Source organism: Elephas maximus, chromosome 15, assembly GCF_024166365.1.
Source record: "Elephas maximus indicus isolate mEleMax1 chromosome 15, mEleMax1 primary haplotype, whole genome shotgun sequence".
NCBI lineage: Eukaryota > Metazoa > Chordata > Mammalia > Proboscidea > Elephantidae > Elephas > Elephas maximus.
Window position 1 is genome coordinate 68,210,265 of NC_064833.1, and position 25,919 is coordinate 68,236,183.

The 25,919-nt window shown below is 34.7% G+C and overlaps 1 protein-coding gene across 3 annotated transcripts in view; it reads left to right on the top strand.

The window, feature by feature from the left end:
- UBE2W (ubiquitin conjugating enzyme E2 W) overlaps positions 1–25,919 on the top strand; it is a 100,875-nt gene that overhangs the window by 41,225 nt on the left and 33,731 nt on the right. For 2 of the 3 annotated variants that reach the window (XM_049853692.1, XM_049853691.1), the window contains exons 4-5: positions 3,968–4,123; positions 9,032–9,107. In XM_049853692.1, coding sequence (XP_049709649.1) covers positions 3,968–4,123; positions 9,032–9,107 — 232 coding nt within the window. Of the gene's footprint in view, positions 1–3,967; positions 4,124–9,031; positions 9,108–16,786; positions 24,180–25,919 lie in introns of those variants that run through there. The other variant, XM_049853694.1, reaches the window with a different exon arrangement.

A 25,919-nucleotide genomic window follows, 5' to 3' on the forward strand; every position in this document is an offset into this window, starting at 1 on the left:
AGCTATGTTCTGACCTAGCTTGGCACCATTCTAAAGTGTCTGACTTTCTATCCCCAGACCATTAGTTTGAACATACCTTTCCTTGTGATAGGACCTCAGTATTATAAAGTTTTTCAGTATTGGGCTTGATGTTTGAAAATCTTCATGTATCACCACCGTGAATTTCATATTAGAAACAATTACTTAATCTTCACCTATTTTTTTTTTTTCCTACCAGCAATGCAGACTAGATTCACAGTACTAAGTTGATCCAAAAGTTACCCAGAGGTTGGACTGTTTAAAGTTTTAGGTTGGATATGGGATGTGCATATTTACCTCCAAAATTATAAGGAACCCTGAGCATTAGTTCTCTCTAATCTCTCCTCTGCTCTGAAAAAAGAACCACACTGATGGATGTTTGCAAATTGAGAGATCCTGAGGACTGCTATACAGAGTTAGGATTTCAAACATGATTCATATGTATTAGGTCTAAGATCTTTTTCTAAAATTAGAACTTTATGTCCATCAAATAGCTTGTTCTTAAAAGTGTATAATTCTGTTTTATTCAGTGTGGTTTATGCAGTGGGGAATGTGTGCAGTCTCCAGTCATTAACTGTTTATATGACTAGTTTGAAATTCTCATTCCCTGTGGCTTCAGATTCATTGTATTCAGTTGTCTTGTTATATATCACTTTGGAAATAGCTTAATCTTATTTTTTCAGAACCTGTTTAACTGCATTAGAATGACAGGACTCTCCATTTTCTCCTTTGGCTTGTACTGAGTAGTAAATAAATGAGGACTGATGAGAGCATGAGCTTGAAGAAATTCAGCATTGATTCCTCTCTCCATCATATCGTATAGAGAACCATAATAGCAGAGTTTACTCCAAAACTGTGGAAATTGTGCTTTCCATCCTTTTATGTGAATAAACTGTTGAAAAACTTTTCCTGTTATTTCAGGTATTCATCTCTGGCATGTAAACTCAGCTTTTTCATGGTTTAGAGAAACTTTTAAATTCTGTACATGGCAGTTTAGGTCCTAGAGGTTGCTATGATATGTGCAACTAATGAAATTCCTGGTTTTGGTTGCTAGGTTTCAGGCCGGCTGTATTTGCCCTGCATGCAGCATGCATAAAAAATCCCTGCTTTAACGGTTATTGAGATTTGATTTATTTTTATTTCCGTCCCTTCAGCTTTCAAAGCTGTTTTTGTCTTCTGGCTCTCTTCTCTACTTATGGAATGTCTGTTTCTTCTGCTGTTGGCCACTCATCCCTTTTCTTTCTCTTCTGATTTCCTTTTTGGTTCATGGCTTCTCAGCTCTCAGGGCAAGTAGTTTAGTTCATAACCATTTTCTGCTAAGAATGATACTGCTTTCCTTCGGCTCAGCAAATTGGCTAGTCTTTGGTTGGTCTGTGTATTTCCCTTGATGGTTACTGATACACTGATCTCTTTTTGTCAAAGAAGATAATCTTGACCAAAAAAAAAAAAAAAAAAAATTTTTTTTTTTTTTTTTTGACAGTTCTTCATTTTTTGGCACCTTCAGAGCACTAATCTACTTCTTGATAAAGAGACCTCATTGAGGGAAAAAAATCCTTTAAAAAATCATCACGGCCAGGGAATAAGTCCTGGGACATTGCTTGTGTTCTTATTAAAAGCAGCTTAACGAAATAGATCCCACTGGTCAAATGACTTTTTGTGGCAAAAAGAGTACCCCAAAGTAGATCCATATTCTGTGACATTTCTAAACTCCTGTTCTAGACGTCTGCAACATACTGTGGGAATATCAAATGCATATGATGTAATAAATTATAATTTATATTTATAAAAAATAAAATTTAGTTAAAGATAATTGTGGATAGATTTTAAGTGTGGAACTGTGAGACCCTTTAAGCAGTCATTTCCTTTTGGATAGCAGCACCTTAGGTGCCATCTTCATTACAGGTGGTAATTCTTTTCCCTGAGTTTATAATACAGAGGAAAATGTCATGCTTCTTAAAGTATCATTTTAGCAAAGTGATTAAGAGGCAAAGGTTAACAGTTCAAACCCACGCAGTGACACTGCAGGAGAAAAAGACCTGTAAAATTTCTAGAAAACCCGATGGGGCAGTTCTGCTCTGTTTCTGCTCTGTCACGTGGGGTCACTGTGAGTCAGAATGGACCCGACAGCACCTGACAACAACACTTACGTAATTAGAGATAAATAGAATGCTTAGAACATAGCCATGCCAAAGCCAAACTCCTTTCAGGCAGTCTTCTGCAACTGAGAAGAACTGGTGGCTTTACATTTCCTTTATACTTCTACTTTTCAACTTTATTTCAGCTTGTGTGTGTGTGTGGTGGATGACCAGAATTTAAAGAAAAAATATGCAAATGTACGAAGTCATTCCTTTGGCAAAAGAAAATTCCTTCCACTGTCTTATATTAGCTTCAGCCAAGAAAATGAGGTCCCATTTGTTACTAATATATTTGAAATATTAGAAGACCACCCTGTTGTGTGAAAGGCTCCCTTGTTAAAATGTAAATATGTGTAAAATTGTAATAAAATTTTGTACCTAGATATTTAAAAACAAAAACCTACCTCATGATAATTTCCCACAACAAATCCCGTATTCAACTATGACATACCTTACTGTGGCCATCCTTATTTCATTCGCTTTCTTTTCTGCTCTGTAAAGGCAAAGAAAGGTATTTCTAGAGTAATACATATTTCATCGATTCTGTCATAACTGAAGGTAGAATTTTTCTCTTTACTGAGATTTTCCTGTGCTTGTTGGGTGTGAGGCAGTTTGCAAGACTAAGAGAGATACCCTTAAGTCTGGTTTGGGAGTTACTGGCTTACGTCTGATGAGCTTTATAAAAATTCTGTCATACCTACTGAATCAGGATCTGTGAAACTGAGGCCTTGGAATTTGTATTTTTAACCAGATCTTCAGGTGGTTTCTTTTATGACCAGCTTAGGGATTAGGAATTATTACTGAACCACAGAGTAAATACGGTGAATCTTGCTTTATTATTATTTAACTTTGTTTAAAGATGGGTGGGTTAAGTCAATTAAAATTTTTTATATCAGAGTAAATAGTTTAGTATGATGGAGTAGCATATATGTATAAATTCTTAAACATCAGACTTGTGCTTGCTTTGAGCTACCTTGGGTTATGCATTACAGATTCCTGAGGATATATGAATTTAGCTATTCAGATGCTTACATAAATATGTTTAGGAAACACTACTGTTGGAATATTTGAATTACTAGGGCAAAGGAAGGGAATAATAGTTTTATTGTCTCATAAAACAGTGCTGAGGCAAGATGGAGAAGGGAAAAACATTGTTAGAAACATTAAGCAAAAGGAAAGGTGGAGAAAAACAGCGAGTAATTGGGAGACTTATTCAATCTTTGTTTTTTCCGTCTAGGCACATAGTTATTCGCTGCTTAATAAGTAATGATTTTGTGCTCATCATAATGGGTATATGAGCTTAGAGGCAGTGGAATATATAGCAGTAATGTCCTTTTGTGTAGAAGCACCTTAGGTGCTAGCATTGTTACAGGTGGTAGGTGTAGTCCTGTTATTTATAATTCATACTGTCTCAAGATTGAATACTCTTGTTTAAAATTTTATTGTATTTGATTTTTATATGCAGAGAGCAATGGGTAGAATTTGAAAAAACAGTCTCGTACATGTAGTTGTCTTTCACTAGTTTAAAACTATGTAGTAATTTAGAAAATTTTAAAGGGAATTTGTCTAAAATAGCTGAAATATGAAATAGATATTCTGGAGGTTTCTCCTCCCCCCAAATGGTTATTTATATAGCAAAACCAATACTTGTTGAGTTAACGAGAAAAAACAACAAGCAGTTGTTTACCTTGTTCCTGGCACTATGTTTCTTTTTTTTTTGTTGTTCTTAAAAATCAGTACTTATATGTGGAGAAAATTTAAGTTTTTTGTGATCTAGACTATTTGAGTGTTAATGGAATTTTATTCTTTCTTAGGTCATGTTTACTGGTGAAAATATTCCTGTTCATCCTCATGTTTATAGCAATGGTCATATCTGTTTATCCATTCTAACAGAAGACTGGTCCCCAGCGCTCTCAGTCCAATCAGTTTGTCTTAGCATTATTAGCATGCTTTCCAGCTGCAAAGAAAAGGTAGGACTTTTCTGAATTATTCCAGGTAATATTTCTTCTTTCAGTTTAGGTAGATAAACTATTTTAATGTATAATTAATTTTATTTGAAGGAAAGACATCATTTTTATTATAAAATTATAGAGCATGTTGTATTTAGTAATAATTTGGAAAATTATTTTGAAAATCTTTCGCTCACAAAAGAAGATTTAAATGTTAAATGGGCTAGAAGTCCGTCTTACTGTTTTATATTTCTTGAACAGAGTATTTGTGCAGATGTTCTTAAATAATCTGAATTTTATCTCTGTAAGCATACACAAGGCAAAAGTGTACAAGCTACTGTTGTTTCTAGATTTCACAGTAGAAAGCTCGAGGAACATGCATCATAGCTCCCTTCTTTGCTGGCTCCCACTTAATAAGCTGCTCTTAGGGGATTACCCAGGAACCAGAGCTTTCCTATGGTAATGATTAGGTTGAAGGAGGAAGGGCCAGTTTAGGAGCAGAGTTTTAAGGACTCTTTCATCTGTTTTCCTTTACTACTCCATAGATTCTGTTGGGCGGGGGGCGGGGTGAAGACCAGAAAGAGAAACCACGTGAGTTATGTAGATTTAGAATACTCTTTAAAGTCGTCTGAATTCTCTTTATGCATTTCTGGCTCTATGTTATTCCTGCTTGAGGGTTGTTAGGTGCCATCAAGTCGTTTCTGACTCATAGCGACCCTATGTGCAACAAAACGAAACACTGCCCAGCACTGTGCCATCCTCACAGTCGTTGTTACTTTATTTAACTTGAGGGTTAGTGTAGCATAATATTCATGTGTTTCTATATTTTTAAATTCTCTCTTCTCTATGAGGGCTTTCTTTTTTTTTTAATTGGTAATATTTTTTTCAAATTGCATTTTTTTGTTAAATTTAAAAAACTTTTTAAAAGCTTTATTGTACTTTAGATGAGGGATTACAGAGCAAACTAGCTTCTCATTAAACAACTAATACACATATTGTTCAGTGGCATTGGTTGCCAGCTCCATGACATGTCAACACTCCCCCCTTCTCAACCTTAGTTTCCCCATTACCGGCTTTCCTGTCCCCTCCTGCCTTCTTGTCCTTGCCCCTGGGCTGGTGTGCCCATTGAATCTCATTTTGTTTTATGGGCATGTCTAATCTTTGACTGAAGGGTGAACCTCAGGAGTGACTTCATTACTGAGCTGTAGGAATGTCCGAGAGCCATACTCTTGGGGTTTCTCCAGTCTCTGTCAGACCAGTAAGTCTGGTCTTTTTCTTTTTTTTCTTTGAGTTAGAATTTTGTTCTACATTTTTCTTCAGCTCTGTCTGGGACCCTTTATTGTGATCTTTGTCAGTGCAGTCGGTGATGGTAGCTGGGCACCATCTGGTTGTACTGGACTCGGTCTGGCGGAGGCTGTGGTAGTTGTGGTCCGTTTGTCCTTTGGGCTAATCGTTCCCTGTGTCTTTGGTTTTCTTCATTATCCTTTGCTCCCGAAGAGGTGAGATCAGTGGAGTATCTTAGATGGCTGCCCCCAATCTTTGAAGACCCCAGACACTCTTCATCAAAGTAGAATGTAGGACATTTTCTTTATAAACTATGTTATGCCAGTTGAGCTAGATGTTCCCAGAGACTATGGTCCCCAGAGCCCACTATGAGGGTTTCCTTTTGAGTTCTGTTTAAAGGAGAAACAAATTTACCTTAGAGATTAGAGAATTGTCTCTTTTTTTTTTTTTTAAGTTTTTCTTTGTTCTTCAGATTGAACTAGTTGATACTTTTATATTAAATTAGTACTTAGAGAACATTTAAGATAGTAAGTAGTTCATTTTAAAATGGTAGGTTATCTAGCGTCTGAAACACTCTAAGCTGCTGCTTCCCAGAGTGGTTTCTTGGGACCTTTGCTTTATAGAGGTTTCTTGGTGTTAGGTTTAAAAAAGATTTGTTCAAATAAGCATGGCAAATGCTGGGTTAAATTGTATTTATTTGCTGCTTCAGTGCCTTCTCTCCATTCCCCCAACACACACTTTTAAACTTTAAGGTGTAGGGCAGAGCTGTTTGTGTTTACAAGGGTTTCTGTATTCCTGCTGTGTTTAATGACTACAGAAAGGTGAGAAAGTAACAGTAGGATTTAATAAGAGAAGTTACTAGAGGTGAATGCAAGTGAAGCCTGCACATAGCTGTTGCCTTTGCCTTATGATTATTGACTTCTGTTTACATTTAAATGTAATGATTTACTCTTAAAAGCTAGAGAACTATGTTCTGTACATCCTTTCATCCTTTGCTAACCCTCATCATTCCACTCACATTCTAGTTGTCTGCTACTAGTGGCTCTTGCATACTTAGTATAAGACTAATCATTCCATTTAAATTATTGGTATGCTGTGTTTTTAATAGAATTGTCGTATGTTTAACCATGATGATACTTTCAGAATTCTGGCAGATTAGTTCTGTGAAATAGGGTTGAAAATTAGGTACCTGCTATGTGCTGTTGTTTACTGTGTTAACTGCTAGGTTATAAAAATGAAGAGGAGGTTTTTCTTTGACCTTAAGGGATCTAGCTCTAACTAAACTTTAAGAAGGCCTTAAAATGTCCACCTAACGTTCTACTATTAAAACAGGTAAATTATATTCTGTGGCAGACATGGTTCTATGCGTTTCACTTTAATAGTTGACTCTCTTTGAATATGAACTTTAATTTTTACTATGGGATTTGGGGACTTGTATTTAGTCGTAACTCTTTCATTCTATTTTACTTTTTTATGATGAAGAATGGTTTTCTAAGGTGAAGGCATTTAAATTCAGTATTTCAATAGATTAAAGGTATTTTTAATGTTGATACAAGAAGCCTTTCGGCAATCAACCCTTTATTCTCAGTGCCCTTGTAATGAACTTGTCCAGTTTTTCCAGCTTGTATTCCGTACCTAAAACAACTTTTTTCTTTTAAGACCCATCTATCTCTGATCACTTAGCAGTTTGGTTATACTCTTGATTTAAGCAAATAGAGTGAGCTGTGTTTACTTTCTTAAATATTTATCTTTTGATGGCTGTTTTCCAGTGGTTCTTGGGTTCTAATCAATATGTAGATAAAATGAGTTTGTGAAATTACTTTTTATAGTAGTAGCAATTTATTCCACTTGTCCACAGGTTATGACTTTTCAGGACAAGTAACAGAGAGGAGCATCTTTCTATTCTTTGCAATAGGCATCTAGTTTCATAATATTGATTTTTCAGGAATTTTTTCAAGTTGTTGCTAGGTGCCATTGCGTCGATTTTCAGCCCCACGTGACAGAGTAGAACTGCCCCGTGGGGTTTTCAAGGCTGTAATCTTTATGGGAGCAGATTGTCAGATCTTTCTCTCGTGGAACCACTGAGTGGGTTTGAGCCACCAACCTTTTGTTAACAGCTGAGTGCTTAACCATTGTGCCACCAGGTCTCATTTCTCAAATTGTATCGGTAAGTTAATCTTGGAGTAGTTGTTTTAATTTCTTGTTCTCTAATGTTCTCTTTTATTAAATTACTAATAATGACTCACAAGGACATTATGAGAATCAATCTAGGTGATAGTTTTCTACATGATTTTTAGAAATGCCAAGTGGACTGCCTGTTCCTTTGGTTTACCATTCGGCTCACCATTAGTTTCTGGTTGGACCTTCCTTAAATGATGTCTTAACAAATACACTGCTTTTGGTTAGTCTCGAATAGAAGAAAGCTCCCAGTTTCTTACCTTCATTAGCTTGGCTAAACAGAGTTGATTAAGTCTGAAAAGAAAACTTGACTAGTCACTAAAAAATATTTAAGTATATGAATAATCAAGTTATTAGTCAGAATGGTCCTGAAAAGAGGCAAAAAGAAGACTATATCTAATATCTGTTAGATATTATTTATAAACTTGTCCTCAGTAAATTTAACATAAATTTTTACATGTTTCCCAAATCTTTGTAAAGGGTTACATATGTCTTGTGTTCTAGTCACTTTTTTTTTTAATTAACTTTTATTGAGCTTCAAGTGAACATTTACAAATCAAGTCAGACTGTCACATATAAGTTTATATACACCTTACTCCGCACTCCCACTTGCTCTCCCCCAATGAGTCAGCCCTTCCAGTCTCTCCTTTCGTGTCTAGTCACTTTTTCAGAAAAATTGTCCACGTTCAGCATTGTTGACAACACCGTATCTGATGTAGCTGCCTTGCAGAGCTGCTGCCATGTTTTTCATTTATGCTAATCAGAGCATATGAATTGCAGAAATGCCAATATATGTATCTCCCCTCCTTTCCTCTTATATATCATTTGGAAACTGAGTCCTTTCATCTGTTCTTAATGATACCCTCTCAGAATAAAATAATAATCCTTTATCAAACCAAACCCAGTGCCGTCGAGTCGATTCCGACTCATAGTGACCCTATAGGATAGAGTAGAACTGCCCCATAGAGTTTCCAAGGAGCGCCTGGCAGATTTGAACTTCCGACCCTTTGGTTAGCAGCCGTAGCGCTTAACCACTACACCACCAGGGTTTCCAAGAATCCTTTATAGAGGTTTATAAATTTCTCAGACAAACCTAGTCAGGTAAAATTTTGTTTTAATTATTTCATAAAAGTAACTATTTCTAGGAAGGAGCAAGATAAATGAAAACAAAATTATTTACAATTTGATGCTGCCACTTTTGGTTGATAGCCATTCTCTAGTGATCTCACTGAAACCCAGCCACACACATATACCCCTATATTTGAACAATTTAGGTATCAAGAGTCTATACATTTCTTGGAATGTATTTTAGTTTTTAGCCTTTCCTTTATGTCATCAGCTTTTATATTGTTTTCATATGTATTCTCTTAATAATTTTGCTTAAGCTTTTATTAAACCTACCTCCTTCCTTATCTTTTCTACTTTACAACTTCTTAATTTATCTATTTAAACTCTTTTTGGTTTCAGAGACGACCACCAGATAATTCTTTTTATGTTCGAACATGTAACAAGAATCCAAAGAAAACAAAGTGGTGGTATCATGGTAAGTAGTTTTAATTTGGAATGATAACTTTTTAACTTTTTCATTTGAAAGGTTGTATTTCTGTTTGCTAAGACTTGGGAAAAAGACGTGAAGATATAATTGGTGTTATGTTTTCTTAATATGGAGAAGATTCTTTAAAATAGTTAAATGTTATATGGATAAATTAGACTGGATTTTTAATAGGGAAACGATAGCCATTATACAGATAAAATCTGAAAATGCTTTAATATTTGGAGATAATCATTTTGTTATTAAAAAGAAATCATTAATTTGTAGATCAAATTAGAACTAACTATTGGGAAACTTGTTATCTGAAGTAAAAGTTTTAATGCCTTGTGTACTCATTTAGTTCTGGTACTATTCACAGTACAAGGAAAAGATCACATTAAATTAGAGGTGGCCCTTCAAGTTAAAGAAAGCTGTTTTTATTTTAATAGTTAACCCTTAAAAATTTTGAGGTTCTGCTGATTGTAGCTTTATGAATACAATGCTCTAATTTTAAATATCTAACCTTGTTGCAGGGGTGATGATAGCTTTATAATTTAGAGCTGCTGACAGTAATTTCTAAAATGACTGTATTATCCCAAAAAGATACTTGAAGGAAAACAAAAACTTTATATTCTACACAATGCAGTCTTAGAAATGAATTAAGAAAAACCATCCCATCTGACTTTGTACATATATGAGCATTTCTTTCATTTCCCTTTTTTATCCTAATAAATTAAAATTGGCAAAACTCATTAATAGGAATGTGGCCTTTCCCCTTTATCCTTCTGTCCAATGTGAAACCTGAAAACTCACTTAAATTGAGTGAATTAAAAAAATTTTTTTTAAATTATGAAAGTTCTCTGAAGTGTTAGGATAAAAGACCAGAGTCACTGCAATACCACTATCCCAGCTGTTACAAGTTAGAAAATATAGTGAAAAGAAAACACCATTCCTGAGAACCACAGAAATATGAAAACTTGGAATAACCTTGGGAAACACAGTTCATCTGTAAGAAGAAAATGATAATACTTTATTCAGAGCAATGAGAAAACATATTTTGGTGAAAAGTGTTATAAAAAATGCATGTTCTTTACAAATTATAGCTTTAATATTAGTGAAAATCCGGTGGAATTGTGGAAGGTGGATGCTTGAAAAGTTCATTAAAAAAAAAATAGCAGGTGAAAAAAGCAAATTTTTGAATTATGAAGGGTCATTAATTTACCAGACACTGAAACATATTAATGCAAAAATAGATCATTGAGTAGAATTACTCTTACCCACCCCCTGGCAGCTAACAACAGTCCTAGTTGTACATAAGACTTGAGTTTGGTAAATAAGGCATCATAAATCAGTGAGAAGGGGAAAGATTTTTTAGTAAGTAATCCTAACAGAAAATTGCTAATCACTTTGGGAAAGAAATAAATTTAAATTTTTACCTCATATAAACTATTTCCTGTGGATTGAGTTAAATTTGTTTTAAAATCCAGCAATAGAAAAACTATAAGAGAAAAGTTGAATATCAGTTCTCTGGAGGAAAAAGGAATTTCTGAATCGCAAATTAAATACTTCTATGGAAATTTAAAACCTTCAGAAGAAGCACCAAAAAACCTCAAAGAACACTCAATGCAAAGTTAAAAAAAAAAAGTATTTACAGCTTATTAAAAATAAAGATCATGAGTAAAAGTTACTTAAGAATAAATACAATAGCATAGACAAAAAAGTTCAACTCATTAAAAGAATTATAAATTTAAGATTTTAAAACTTGATTACACCTACTCACTTATCGACTATCTTGTTATCCAACATTTTGTATTTATGACAATAGTAAAAAAAAATCTACCATTGGACTATTTTGCACATTAGTGACATGTGTCTGGCAGTAACGAACGCCCAGATGTGTGGTGAGAGTGACGCTGGCTGTGATGGTCAAGGTTATGTGTTAACTTGGCTGGGTCATGATTCTCAGTGGTTTGGGAGTTATGTAATGATGTAATCTGGCAGTAATGTAATGACCCATTTTTATGATCTGATGTGGTCATCCTCCATTTTCACATAACGACCTGGTCTTTGAAACCTAACCATGTCAATAAGTGAAGAGTTGTTGTGTTGAATTAACAGAGTTCTATAAAATGAATGGAATGCTGGAGAGTGAAAGAATAAAGCAGTATTTTCATACTTGCTGCTGGTATGGAAACCCTGGTGGCGTAGTGGAGAGCTATGGCTGCTAACCAAAATATTGGCAGTTTGAATCCAGCAGGTGCTCCTCAGAAACCCTGTGGGCAGTTCTACTCTGTCCAATAGGGTCATTATGAGTGGGGATCGACTCGACAGCAGTGGGTGTGGTGTTTTTGGTTTTTGGTGGTGTGACAAGGTAGTATAATTCTTATAGAGAACAATTTAACAATATTTAAGAAGTTTAAAGTTCAAGATCAAGCTCTTCGTCTCAGTTATTAAACTTCTGAGAGTCCATCCTAAGAAAATAATTTTTAGCACAAGAAAAGTTTTATGCAGGATATATTCAGTGGAACGTTATGTATAATATACACTCCATCCTTGTTCTGCCATTCTAATCGTTGCCTCTACGTGTGTTATTTGCCTGGAATGAACACACTTCCACTGCACATGCACCCACCCACCCTATACCTCCCTCTTTTGGGGAACTCTTTCACCAAAGCCTTGTTGATTACTCCCTACTTTGAGGAACCTACTGAACTTCATTACTGTGCTTGGAATGCTAGTTTTGTTTTAGTTTTTTAAAATATACCCAGATAATTCCAGTGTAGTTGGTCATTTGGGAACTAGTACTTCAGGGATTCTTAGGTAATCCAGCTTAAGGAATTCTTTCTGGGCATTGAGAAAAAAATCCTACTTTAATGAAGTGACCCCCTACTTCAGTTTACGTTGCTGACTTTTCATTCTTCTTCCATCCTTTCGCGTTTTAGGACCAGGCACTAAGCCATCTCTTAACCCTCTGTGCCTTTACAAAGAAAACTTTTAATTAACATTCATTGAGTGTCTCAGATCACGTTTAACTTGGTATGCTAAGTTCCCATATTCATCAAGATTAGCATGTTTATGTATATGTAATAACAACCTTTTCTCTCAGCCTGTTCCACACCACAGTTAGAGTATATTCCTATTTTCTTCCCATCTTTACTCTGGAGCAGAGAGATTTCAAAAAGATAATTAGGTTTCAGGTCCTTCTAATGTTGTCTCGTATAGTTGAAAGTATTTATGAGAAGTCTTTTGTCTCAGAATACTTTGAGTATTTCTTATGACCAGCTTTGAGAGGAAAAAAGGGGAGAAAGATAACATAGTGAAATTAGAAATATAAAAATTAATTCTCTAAAACAAAGCAAAATGCATTAAAGTTATTTTCCAGAGTTATAGTTTATATCTGTTCCTGAAAAAAATCCGTATTTCGTAACAGAAGTAGAAAAGACTTTTTATTAGTTTGGAGACAGGTAAACTCCAACTTAGCCAATAAGTGGCAGTGTTGTATGCTGTCAAGTTAATTGCTCCTCATAGTGACCCTGTGTGACAGAGTAGAACTACCCCATACAGTTTTCTAGGCTATACTCTTTATAGGAGCAGATTGCCAGTTCTTTTCTCCGAAGAGCTGCTGGTGGGTTAGCAACTGAGTGCTTAACCATTGCACCACCTGGGCTCCTTAGCCAGTAAGTATCAAAGCAAAATAGGCCTAACCAAAATAGGTTCATGAGTTCTGTACAACCCACCTCAGTATACCAATGAACTGAGGACTTAACCCCTGATTCAAGGCTAGAATCTTAAGAGACAGGTCTGCGTTCAGTTCAGTGCATAAATGAATGAGTGATTCAGGCCTCGAAGTTGTGTGTCACAGAACAGCCGTAATAATTGTTTTTAGAAAAGATACAAAATAGACATTATTAGTTACTCATGAGACTGTAAAAATAATTCAGTTAAGTAACTAGAATCCATTATAATATGATCCATCTATTTCCTGGGGTCAGTGTTTAAGCATATACAATTTAGTTTCATAAATAATTGCCTTCCTTAAAGGAGAGTGCAGATCAGTTCAAAACAAAATAGAACAGTGGTTCCTAAAGCATTCTTTTTAAGATGGTAGAGAATTATAGACCATAGCTTAAGGCTTTTATCAAGTATTGGCTAAAGAAACCTAGGCTTATTGGAAATAAGTTGGCATAGGGTTTAGATGGCATGTCCTATAAACTGAAAATCTGTAATTTTGGAAGGAGTAGAGGGTTATCTTTAAAAAAAAAAAAAACAAACATTGACTACATTCTGGTTATATTCACCTGGACAATTCTTAGAGAATTACAAGGATTGTGAGAGGACAGAAGCATTAAATTCTCAGATTTACTTTATCAGAGTCCATTTCTTCCTGTCTGTAGTTGCTATCAATAGATTTAGCCAAATTAGTTGCGAACCTTTTAGGGTTACTATAAAACCATTTTCTAAATTCCTGAGTCCAAACTTTTTCTCACTCTAATGTTTTGCCTTCTATTTCCTGCTGGATCAGATCTTTCTTGAATGGGTTCATCAAAGAAAAACTTAAGTTCCCTAAACTCCTGAGAGACAAAACTGTAAAGATTTATTTCTGTCCTTCTTGGAGATAGCATCCAACTTAATAACTACTGACCTATTACCGTGTTCACTTTCTTCTAGTCTTTCTATCCCCTGGAAATATCCAGGCAGATGTTTTCCATTGTAATGTGATGGTTCTTATACTCTGGAGAAAACTAAATGACCATGTTCTAATACAGTTTTCTCATTCATGTTTCCCAGAAGCCCAGTGAAGTTAAGCCATGGTAGATGTCACCTCTTTGGAACTGGTAATTTTTGTATATCTGAGACTGTAATTTTTAGGAGGGTCATTTGTAGTTCCAGAAAATTTAAATTGTTACTATGAGATTTTTTTTCCCAAGAAGCCTTGCTACAAATACTTTTCTGTCTTTATCTGATTCTTCAGCTGAGATTAAATATATTGTTTTCTTTCACTACCTTTTATAGACCTATCTTTGTCTTGACCCGAGATGGGTTTACTCCAACAAAAACTTAATTTTTTTGATGAGCCAGCTTTTGTATCCAACAATTCTCTTTACCTAGTTAGCAAACTGTGTTCCTTCTGCTAACAAGTGGATTTTTTGCTTCTTAGGATTATGACCCTCTCGTTTAGGGAAAGAATGGACATGGCTTTGGCTTGTACCTGTCAGTGCACTTAAGTATTTGCTTATAGACTCTTGATTGTATATTGCCAATTAAAGAGTATTTCATTTCAGTTACTTGTAATTCTGCAAGTTATTGTGGGTCTAGCTATTAAAGATAATTAGACTTCATCTTTAGAACTTATGTAGTAAGCTTGCTCTCCAAAGATAGGATGTTTAAGACAGGTAGTGTTGTATCAGTTATGGGGTAAATTTCTTAGAACACCTGTTTCAAGATAGGAATTGAGCTATGCAGAATAACTTCACATGGATTTCCATAATTGTGTTGGTGGTTGTTAGCACATTCTGTAAAAGTCTATTGTACTGAAAACCTTCCAGCGTTAGTAACCTGAAAAAGATATATTTATGATTAAAAGAAAAAACTTGTTGCTGTCGAGTTAATTCCACTCATGGTGACCCTATGTGTGTCAAAGTAGAAGCGCATTCCATAGGGTTTTCAATGGCTGTAATCTTATAGAAGTAAATCACCAGCCATTTCTTCCCCCAGTGTGGCTGGGTAGATTCAAACCACCAACCTTTCGGTTAGTCAAAAACCAAAAAAAAAAAAAAAAAAACCAAACCCGTTGCCGTGGAGTTGATTCCAACTCATAGCAACCCTATAGGACAGAGTAGAAATGCCCCATGTGGTTTCCAAGGAGCGCCTGGTGGATTCAAACCACTGACCTTTTGGTTAGCAGCTGTAGCTCTTAACCATTATGCTACCAGGGTTTCCTTTTGGTTAGTAGCCAAGTGCAAACTGATTGTCCACTCAAGAACCCTTATTTATGGTACCACCTATCAAAGATGGTGTATCTTTGGAGATACAAGCTTATTGGTGGCTAACTAAGTAATACTATGTTCAAATCTAATTTTATCTGCCACCTTTTTTTTTGTATACATTGCTGGTGGTATCATCCTAATATTTTTATCCCCAGTAGTTTGACACATTATATTCTATTTGGTAGAGTTTAATGCCATCTGTAAGCTTAGAGATTTCACAATTATGAAGTATGACTAGTTTTAATATTAACTTCAGGAGCCCTATTGTTAAAAAAAATACTCTATTGGAGAAATGACTATTTTAAGAAGCCTCTTCATATTCCTAAGTTGGTTTTTACACCTGTGACAAATATACCATCTCTATTCCAAGTTCCACAGTAACTTAAACAGATTCTTCCACTTGAGATTTATACTATAAACAGTCTACTTGTTTTCTTCTTAAAAGTATTCTTACTAATTTCATTAAAGGATAAAAAAATTTTTTTTATGAATTAGATACGATTTTTTTTTTTAATTTAGTTTCATTTTACTTTTTAGATCGCGCTTAAGTTATAAATCTTGTTGCCATTGAGTCAGTTCCTACTCAAAGAGACCCTGTTGGACAGACTAGAACTGCCCATAGGGTTTTCAAGGAGTGGCTGGTAGATTTGAACTGCAGACCTTTTGGTCAGCAGCTGTAGCTCTTAGCCACTGTGCCACCCATAAGGTATGGAATCATGGAATATTCTACTGGTTTGCCCAGTATAGGGGTCAGATATACTAGTTTTTAGCTCTTACTGAGTTTTTATGGGTAAGAATTTTATTAGCAATATATCGATTCTGGCATGGAATAGTTTGTAAAATATTTTCAGTTTCCTCCTTAAGAGCTTTGACAATTCTTGGGTAGTTGTCACCAGTCTTACTTTTTCCTGAAGAATAATCAGTCCTCAAAAGAAATCCTTTAGATAATGTTTTATAAACCAAATTTTGTAAAATAAGCCATGAACCCAAAGTTTTCTGTGTTACATAAATATTATGTGCTGAGGCCTACCAGAAGATAGTAAACAATTCTGTTTTTTTTTTTAATGACCTCCTTTGCATATGTATCTATTCATGCTGAAAACTTAATTTCTAATGGGAAATTAATAACATTTACTTTTTATTGGTTGATTTGGAGATTGTACTTCATTGGCAAAGAGTTACTTCCTTCATAGTATAAAGATTTGACCTGTATTATGCTGTATGTCATTGTTAAATAGTATGGCAGAGTTCACCAGGAAAATCTATTTTCTGTCTCATTGTAATTTTAAATTGCTACCCATAAACTTATTCTTTTAAGATTGATAAATCTTGAATATGTTCTGACCGATCATTACAGATTTTGAAATACCTGAGTATTCTATTTTGTCTGTCTATAAAAACAAACAAGACCTCCCCCGCAAAAAAAGTTAAAAAAAAAAAAAGCTTTGTGGGTTTTCATAGTCATTTGTTTTAAATAGAACTAACATACTAATTAATAGTACATCATTTTAAGGTTTGCGTTAGCTGCCATTTCCCTGAAAGAATAAAACTTGATTCATTTGTTACTGTATAGTATAATTGAACACAAATTGGAGTTGTTATTTGCAGGCGTCGGGGGAGGTGCGTGAGATATGTAAACTAACTTGTAGATTTAACTTATGCATGCTTGACTTTTTAATTATCTTTTTTTCCCTTTTCTTAAAGATGATACTTGTTGATGCCACTGTTATCATCCTCCTAGCAGAAGATAGTCCTACTGAGAAAATGAGCACTTTGATCATTCAGTCTTTGAACTTTAACCTTTGACTGGAAGTGACCTATAGGCAATGAAGACTACTTCCTTTTACTGCATTTTTACTCGTGTGCATTCTGGGCGCATGTTGATCGCTGGTTCAGTCCAGGCAACTGACATGCTTTTGTTAGTCATACAGTATTAATGCAGGTGTCAGGAAATGTCAGATATAATTCCATTTTTTATTTTTATTTTTTTAAGCTTTTGGAAAAGTTCCAGGTCCTCACGTATTGTGCAATAACAGCGACTTTCTTGGCGGTTTGGGGACGTTCATTGCCGGCAATGGACGTTGTAAAAGGAAAAGTTTTCACTTACTCCTGCCACCAAATGATTAATGCATGATAAGGGCCTATGAAATGAACTTATTGATTATAATGGGATTATAAATAAAGTGAGGGATCCAACATCACTTTGAAAGTCACCCCAACTGTTTATATTTGGATTCTATGCACTGTGATTCTATGGTTAGCAGCATGAATTAACATGCGTCTTAAAGGACTGTAATGAAAGATCATTGCATATTTATTGAATTGTTTATATCTGCTGTCAAATTGTTTTGACATGGAAGGTTTTCAAGTAGCATTGGCAGAGAGGTACAATACATTATCCCTATGGTGAAAATAAACTCATTTGTTGTATATAGTTCCTTGAATCTCTAAAGTAAAGGTATGAGTAATATAGGGTATGAATGGTTTAATCAAGGCTTTATTTTGGAAGTTAAAAAAAATGGCAGTGATGATTGAATTGCTGCAGTCCATAATTTGGGCTTGTAATTTGTACATCGAAGATTTTTCCAAGTAGATTACACTCTGTTACTTCCTGCTAGCCATCAGCATGAGCCCTACTGCCTAAACACTATTTCATTTATTTATGTTTGAAAATCCATAAGCATTTTTGTTTGCAATCTCGTTTCTTTTGTTAAGTTTTAAGTCAAGTTTGAATGTTACAATACTTTAATTGAAAACTTTTGTCAACTTTTTTTCTTGTAAATTTTCTTTACTTGTAAGTATCATCTTGTCCTTTAATCCTGTACCATAAAATAAGAAATACATTTTTGACAGAGGCTTAATGTTTTAACAAAAGAGTGTGGACATTTTTATTTTAAAATTTAGGCAAAGGTACACTATAAAATGGTATTTTGCTTATTTGTCTCACATAATCATACATTTTTTCCTGATGGGATTTGTTCTGTTTAGTTTTTTTGTTGTCGTTATTGTCATTTAAAAGACTTTGCTTATAGCTAGATAAAATTTTTCTATAGGAAAAAATTTGTTGGAAGGTCCTAAGTATTCTCAGTACTAAGTAATTTAATGATACTGCAACTAGGTTCTCTTTTTAAGAAGCAGTTAATGTATTTTATAAATTACCTTTTCACATATGCAAAATCTGTTTCTACTACAATGTTATTTTTACTAATGCCTTATTGTTGAGCTCTTTTTGAAATATCCTGTGGTGAATATATGAATCAATTTGGGCTTAAAAATAAAGCTAATTGAAAGATTCAAAATATGTACCCCAGCAAAACTATCCGACAAATAATTGGCAAAGAGTATTTTAAAAATATTGTTTTTAATCTCTGTATAGATGACATTTTATAGCTTTGTACATGTTGTTAACTAAGGGCGTATAATTTTACACTCTAAAAAGTATAATTGCTGAACTCAGGGGTGGGTAGACTTAAAAAATACGTCTGCTGTAGAAATAACTTGAAAACAAACAAACCATGTCCGGCCACCAAATTGTGGGCACTGTTTATAAAAGTACTAGTTAACAACTACCACTTTTTAAAAATTATTCCCGTTTTTGTTCTATCTTGACTAGATACATACGAGTTCTCACAGCAGTCTCTATCAGCCGTATTAGTTGGCCTGTTTAACCAAGACAGAAAATGGTTTTTGGAATGCTTTGAACTACTCTTAGTTTTTGACCACTTTTTAATATGAAATTTGCAGTTGTAAATTATGTATTTTCATATTTTACATAATTGCTCTAAACTACTGATTGATTTGATCATTTTTCGGGGGGGGGGGGTGTCTCTCCAGACTGCTGGTCCTCTTACTAAAATCACTTTATAAAGAAATGACCTGTGACATTTATTCACCAAAGCAATTAATATACCAGGTCAGAGATTAAAAATGCTCTACTATAGATTAATAGGTCACATATAGACTCAATTGAGTTTTTTAAAATAAGAATGACAGTATTTTAACATACCTCTCTTTACATACAAAAACAGATACCGTAAAATAGATATATGAAGCAGAGGAAAGTAACAGAAAACCAAATAATTTTGGTACATTTTTATGGTTTAAAGAAAAGAAAATAAGATGAAACATCCTAAATGTAGGAATGCCAACCATTCAAAAATTGTAATCAGACAAAACTTCATTCACTAATCCCTTTGAATTTAGGAATTACTGAATACTCTTTTGCACTTAGATTTAATCATTAAATTAATTTTAAGTATAAGTTACATTGTTAAAAGATATAAGAAGTTTACCTGAATCATTGCTCTAGAAAGGGCAATTAATTGCTTTGTAATAAGAAGAATGTTTTCTGTAATGTGTTGTTCTCTGACAACCAGAATACGAAGAAAATGTACATAGGAACACACTATTTCCCTTTTCCCTGCATCCCCTCCGTGGGGCACTATTTGCTGCATAGACCTACAGAATTATACTTTCGTATTTAGAATATTATGTACTCTCTTCCTTTTTATTTATTTATTTATTTATTTTAGGCCATTCTTCTGTTTGCCAAATTCTTTTAAGACAGTGATACATTCAATTCCTTATTTATGCATGCTTAGATCATGAACTTGGTGCCCTTTCAAAAAAAGAAGATGTCAACTTAGGTATTAACGCTATAGATTTTAAAGGGAGGTTGGATTTAGTTATTTTTCGTTTTTTTTAAATAATATGTTTTATGGCTGTTCGCTTAAGGAATTAATATTCACCTCTAAAGAACTTACTTGTATAGTTTCTTATTTTATCTAGCACGGTAATAAAGCATTTTTAATCCCCAGAAGAAAATGCTGAAAATAGCTTTTGTGTAGTCAACAGTTCAACTGGAGAAAGATCTTAAGCCTTGTTGTTTGGACTAGGTATTTAAATATTTGGTATAAAGTAACTAGAAAGCTTATTACTTTTTCCCTTCTGAAATTTCAAATATATGCAGGAAAATATACATCATTAGATTCCTTTGGTGGATAATAATTTCTTCAGATTCTATAAGTTATCTGGTGACTGCTTAATTTGTTTCCAGATTGCATCAAAGATGAATTGACAAATAATGGAAATGAGTAGTGATAATGGAAATGGTATGTAACTACGTATTTGTTTCCAGTAATCAAGTTTTATTTTTTAAAAAGCTTATTGTTTTTGAAAATTGAGATACTTTAAAACTTGTTAAAACTTCTTGCAAAAAAATAGAAGGGGAGGTACTGTGTGTTCAAAATTTTTTTAAATAAAGAATTCAGTGTCACTAGTTCTAAGCCTTTATGGTTACTGTTGCATATCTTTCTTGGTCTCACTTGAAGTTCTTTTTGTACATATTTAGCTGAATGCTTAAATTTACATTCATGTTTAATTTTGTGTATAAGCTGGTTTTCGAGAACTGAGGCTTAACCATACTTTTCTGAGAATTCGTTGTTAGGAAAATTAGCTACTATACTCTTCTGTGTTCCGCTAATGCCTTTAATGCCTTTGTGGATTGCGATCTGTGAAGAAGGTGTTTTGAGTCTGTACCAAGCGATTCCGATCCTCTTTGCAGTCGTCGAGGTTTTTTTTTGTTTGTTGTTGTTTTGAGGTTTGTCTCCTTGCTTGCTTGCTTTATTTATTTGCCCTTTCTTGTTGTCTCTTCTCAGATGTCAATGTATTAGTCTTCAGCAGTTTTCCTCTCTGACTTCTAATCTAAATTATTCTTTATTTTTGAGGCAGGGAATCCAGAGAAGGAAGATTGTGAGAATTGCATTGCAAATTAAAAACAAAAGCGCAGAACTCCACTTCCTACAAATACAGTACATGGGGTTTCTGATACCGAATTGTACGTCATCAGTTGATGGCTAAGTTTGGCTAATAATTGACTTGATAAATGGGCTGTTAACTAATTTAGTTCTTAAATACTGAAATTAATGGAACTTTATTTTATTTTTACAAGGGGTAGTAATGTCCCAAAAAGGAGCTCTGGAGGCACAGTGGTGAAGCGCTTGGCTGCTAACAGAAAGGTCAGCGTTCTAAACCACCAACTGCTTTGCAGGAGAAAGATGTTGGAGTCTGCTTCCGTAAATATTTATAGCCTTGAAAGCCCTATGGGATAGTTCTACTCTGTCCTATAGGGTTGCTATGACTCAGAATCGAACCGCTGACGATGGATTAATCTCCCAAAGCCTAATTATTGCCCAGATAAATTAGTTTTGGTAAAGTGTTTTGTCATTTAAATTTTCTAGCCATTTTCAGATGTTGAACATTAAAAGAAATGATTTGTGAGAAACTTTCACTTTCTCAGAATATATTGTATATTAATTTAAAGACAGGTTTATACATATCATTATAAATAGAGGCTGATGGAATATAAACATATTCCTCAGACTTAGTTCTCTGTCCTTGAAGTTGAAGTCATAATTCACTGGGGAATCTATTATCCTAATAAAAAAAAATAAAAATAAAGTAAAATAATTTTTTTTTTTTTATCCTAATAAGTGAGGTGTTAATTGTAATTTCAATTTTCAAATGTTAGCATTGGGTCTGATATTTGGTGATGAATCTCCAGGATGATTACATGAATATTTTTTTGTGAAAAAATCTGGAGCTATTTGATACATGGATGGAATGTCTGAATAGAAGCTGGTGTACCTTAATATACCTCGAGAACTCTAATTTTACAAGTTGAGTGCGTAGTTAGTTACTGGGAAAAGGAGATTCAGGTCTTGTTCTGTTTCTTGGCACACATTGTCTGGGTTTTGAGAAAGGGTTGCCCCTATAATAATTTGAAGCAGGTTTTTCAATGGCAAGAGCATGATTTCAAACTTTACTGGGCTTTGACTTATTGTTACATCACTTGTCAGATTTTCTGGCATATGGAAAGACAGAATAATCTTGTCTGTCTTTTAAAGCCTGAAACAGATCTCCTAAGGAGTTTGTCATACCATGAAAATGCAAGCCTCTTTAGTTAACCACAGTTTGTTTATAGAAATGCAGCTTAATTGTCAGGCCAGCGGTAAAGTAATTATTTGAATGGATCGTTAGGTTAATTATCTAGTAGGCAAGAATTAAGTGCATGGTCAAGGCAAAATGAATTGTTTTTGGTTGATACCATTTTTCTCTCGATATTCAGGAATACATATTGTGCATTTTATTAATATTTATACTTATGGATTTGAATAGGGTGGATGTATATATTTTATAAATTCAGCTTGTAAAATGTGTACAGCTACAACTTTTTAAATAGAGTATAAATGTTGAAATTGAGACAAACCTATATGTTTACATATTTTTAAATATATGTATCAGACTTTTGTTAGTTGAATATAAATTGCTTTGTTTGCTTTATGGAATTCCTTAAATTTTAATAATAAAGCAGTTGTCATTTGTTATTTTTTTGTAGACTTGAATACTAAATTGTATAGATTTTTAATTTAAACCACTTTGTAGTTTCTGATAATGTAAACATTAATTTATCTTTACAAAAGACTGATTTTTTAAAGGATTATGGCATCAGTAAAATGTCCATTTCCAAAATGAGTGCAACAGATTGAAGATAATCACTAAAGCCATTTGTTTATAACAGATCATCTTAATAGTGTGGGTAGTTTATTGTAGTGGTTCATCATGCTTTAATTAAATAAATAGTGATTTAAGAATGGGAATTTTCAGTGAAGGTGGAAATTGAAACCTGGCCACTTGATTAGAGTTACCCTGAATCTGGTGTTACTGAGCTTCAAACTGAGCAATTAATAACAAGGACTATACTGTAAAGGACTTCTGGATGCCTGAGTATACAGATGGATACCTGACTGACTTAAGTTGGTGGCTCCTGAAGCTATGAGAAGAGAGAAGGGGAAATCTCTGCGTCTCAGTCATTCCTTGCAGGAAAAAATCCAATATAGTCTTCTGGTGTTCTAAGTTCTCTCTTCCACAGGGGATCTACTTACCCCAGAAGCACCTTACTTCTCATTGGGGCAGCCATACTGCTGTAAAACTTTCTGACCTCAACAAGTTGTATCTGCATCCCTAAACAACTAGATAAGTAGCTGATCAAGTAAATGCAAGACCCATCTTTCTTGACACTTTGATGGCACTCTCTTCCTTTATCATAATGCTTAAAATAAATTCTGTCTTCCAAAGTAGTTATTTTCTCCACTAGTTGTAAGCTACTTGTGAATAAGTGATTTTGTTTAAGTCCTCGCTATATTCCTTAGTACTTTCATGTTACCTAACACATAGCAAAATGAAACATCAGCTGAATTGAAGGGTCAGATGTCACGGCTGAGGCCTTTCTGTGCTTGTATGGTAAGGCCACAGTCGTTACATATCTGTACTTTTGGGAACTCCTGTCAGTGACGTTTCTTAATTGCTTATAGGATTTCTTTTTAATGTTTGCTTGAATACAAGATATTTATATAAATGGGAGTAGCTGAGTGCCTTGTTTAGTGGAGTATGGGAATATTTTACTAAGGAAAGTTGGAATAAGAAACACAGGTAGAAAATATATCCTCAGGCAAGGACGTAATGTGGATGGATATATCCTGCAAAAAAGAAAACTCAACGTTAAAAAATTTTACCCATCTCTGCTCTTACCCAACAAAAGCATGTATCTCTTATCTTTCATAATTAATTCCTGTCCAACTTAATTATCCAAATGAAAGATCTGATACTATTTTCTAGTCAGCTGTCACTGTTTTTGTCTTTACTTCCAATTGATTCTGTCTTTAAAACGTTTCTGAAATTTCTCCCTTCTTTTCGCGCTCCCCAGCCATTATGACCTCACAACACTGGTCCTGGTGTTGCAGGTGCCTCGTCAGTCATCCACACACCACCTTGTTCCATAAGTAGTAGTAATACAAAACTGTATTGTACTTTGACAATGTTCTTTCCTATTACTGGAATGTTCATCACCCGCTTTTCTAGCTGAAAGGTCCAATTCAAATGTAGCTATAAATGTTACCATACTTTTCCCATCTCCTATCTCCCCTCCTTACCAGTCATCTTTCCTGAGCTCTAACAATAGGGGAAATATCTGTTGTGTTTGTGTCCCCAGCACATAGCACCTAGCATATAGACTTTTAATAAATGTTTGTTGACTTAACATGATTGTACTTGTATTTTTATCCTAGCTTTTTCAAAGAAGGAAACCCTGGTGGCGTAGTGGTGAAGAGCTATATGGCTGCTAACCAAAAGGTTGGCAGTTTGAATCCACCGGGCGCTCCTTGAAAATTCTATGGGGCAGTTCTACTCTGTTTTATAGGGTCACTATGAGTCAGAATCGACTCGAAAGCAGTGGGTTTGGTGGGGTTTTTTTGTTTTCCAAAGAAACTTACACTATTTATTCAGATGCTGGATATTGTGAAACCTATATCCAAACCACCATCTGAGTGAAATGTGATAACAGAATACCCTATGTTTTCAGTCCCAGAGAGTTTGAGAGAATTATTTTTAATTATTAATCATTCTTCATTGGTGTTTGCCTTCTTTCTCGTATCCTTATTTTACTTCTGAGGTAAATTGCATGCCTTGAATGTATTCACTGATTAAGAATAATGTTTAAATACATCTCAGGAGTTGTGAGATCATAAAGGTAAACCTGAAACTCGTTAAAGTTAAAAACTGACATTAAGCAAATACTGAGCACCCCGTATGCCCAGCAGGATGGCAGATAAGAGAAGGCATGTACAGGTAGTCCCCAGGTTACAGCAGGGTCCCATTCCGACAGCTCCATCATAAGTCACTTCTGACATAAGTCAATTATCCCTTTTTTTGCTTTCATTATTGCCTTTTATTATCAGTATCTTTATAAATCCATCTTCAAATGTCTGAGATTGATCATATTACCAAATTACATGCTGCAATACTGTATGTAGTACATATTACTAATGATAAGTGAAATGTACAGGAAACAAAGACCAGACGGTCCTGTAAGTGCAGTTTGTGGTAACTAATGCATCATAAGTCGAGAACTACCTGTGTCTTCAAGGGTCCTATTTAATAAGGGAGATAATACATAGAAAATATGCAGTATAAACAGTGGTAAGGGTCCAAGAAGTGCAGATAAATGGGTTTTCTAACCACAGAAATGAATTGTTTGCAGAAAATACTGTTATGACTCAAAAATTTGGAAACTTGGGTTCCAGGCAAATACAAAAACCTTATGACAAGTGCTTGTGTGAAGATAGCAAGGAGGATGGTGTCGCTGGTTCAGAGTGAATCAGGAAGCAGGGGCGTTAGGAATAAAAGCCAGGGGCTGGGTGATGTAGGGCCTTGTCAGTTGGTAAAATTTAGATGGTCACTTCTTTTCCCACTAGTGGAGAGGGGAGCCCAGCACTCAAAAGTTGCTTTTATCTTCGGGGCATTTATCACTTGAGAGGAAATACCTGTGAAACTGAGCCACTGATTTAGCAGCATCATGGAGAAAGTTGTCCAGGAAGCAAAGCCAACAACGAAGTGTCTGAACCAGTACCCTAATAACATCCCACTCATCAAAAAAAATAAAGCTGGAACCTAAAAGGGCTGTATCTTCAGAGTACAAGTCAACTGAGCAAACCAGCCCTGATTCAGATTTGTACCCTAGGGCCTGATCACCTATGTCCTTTGTGGTTCAGAGAATGTCAAGCCTTGCAATTGGATTAAGGTGTAGTTTCAGACTTGCAGTGCTTTCAGGAGATGACTTGTAGGAGCAAATGAGAATCTAGAGGAAAATATCTTCATAGGTCTCAAGTTATTCCTACAAAAGATTATTTCAAAGCAGTGAGTAACACACAAAGGTGATCACATTCTAGGAAATAAGACACCATGGATAGAAACATCTGGATGAATGACACCAAAATTTTGA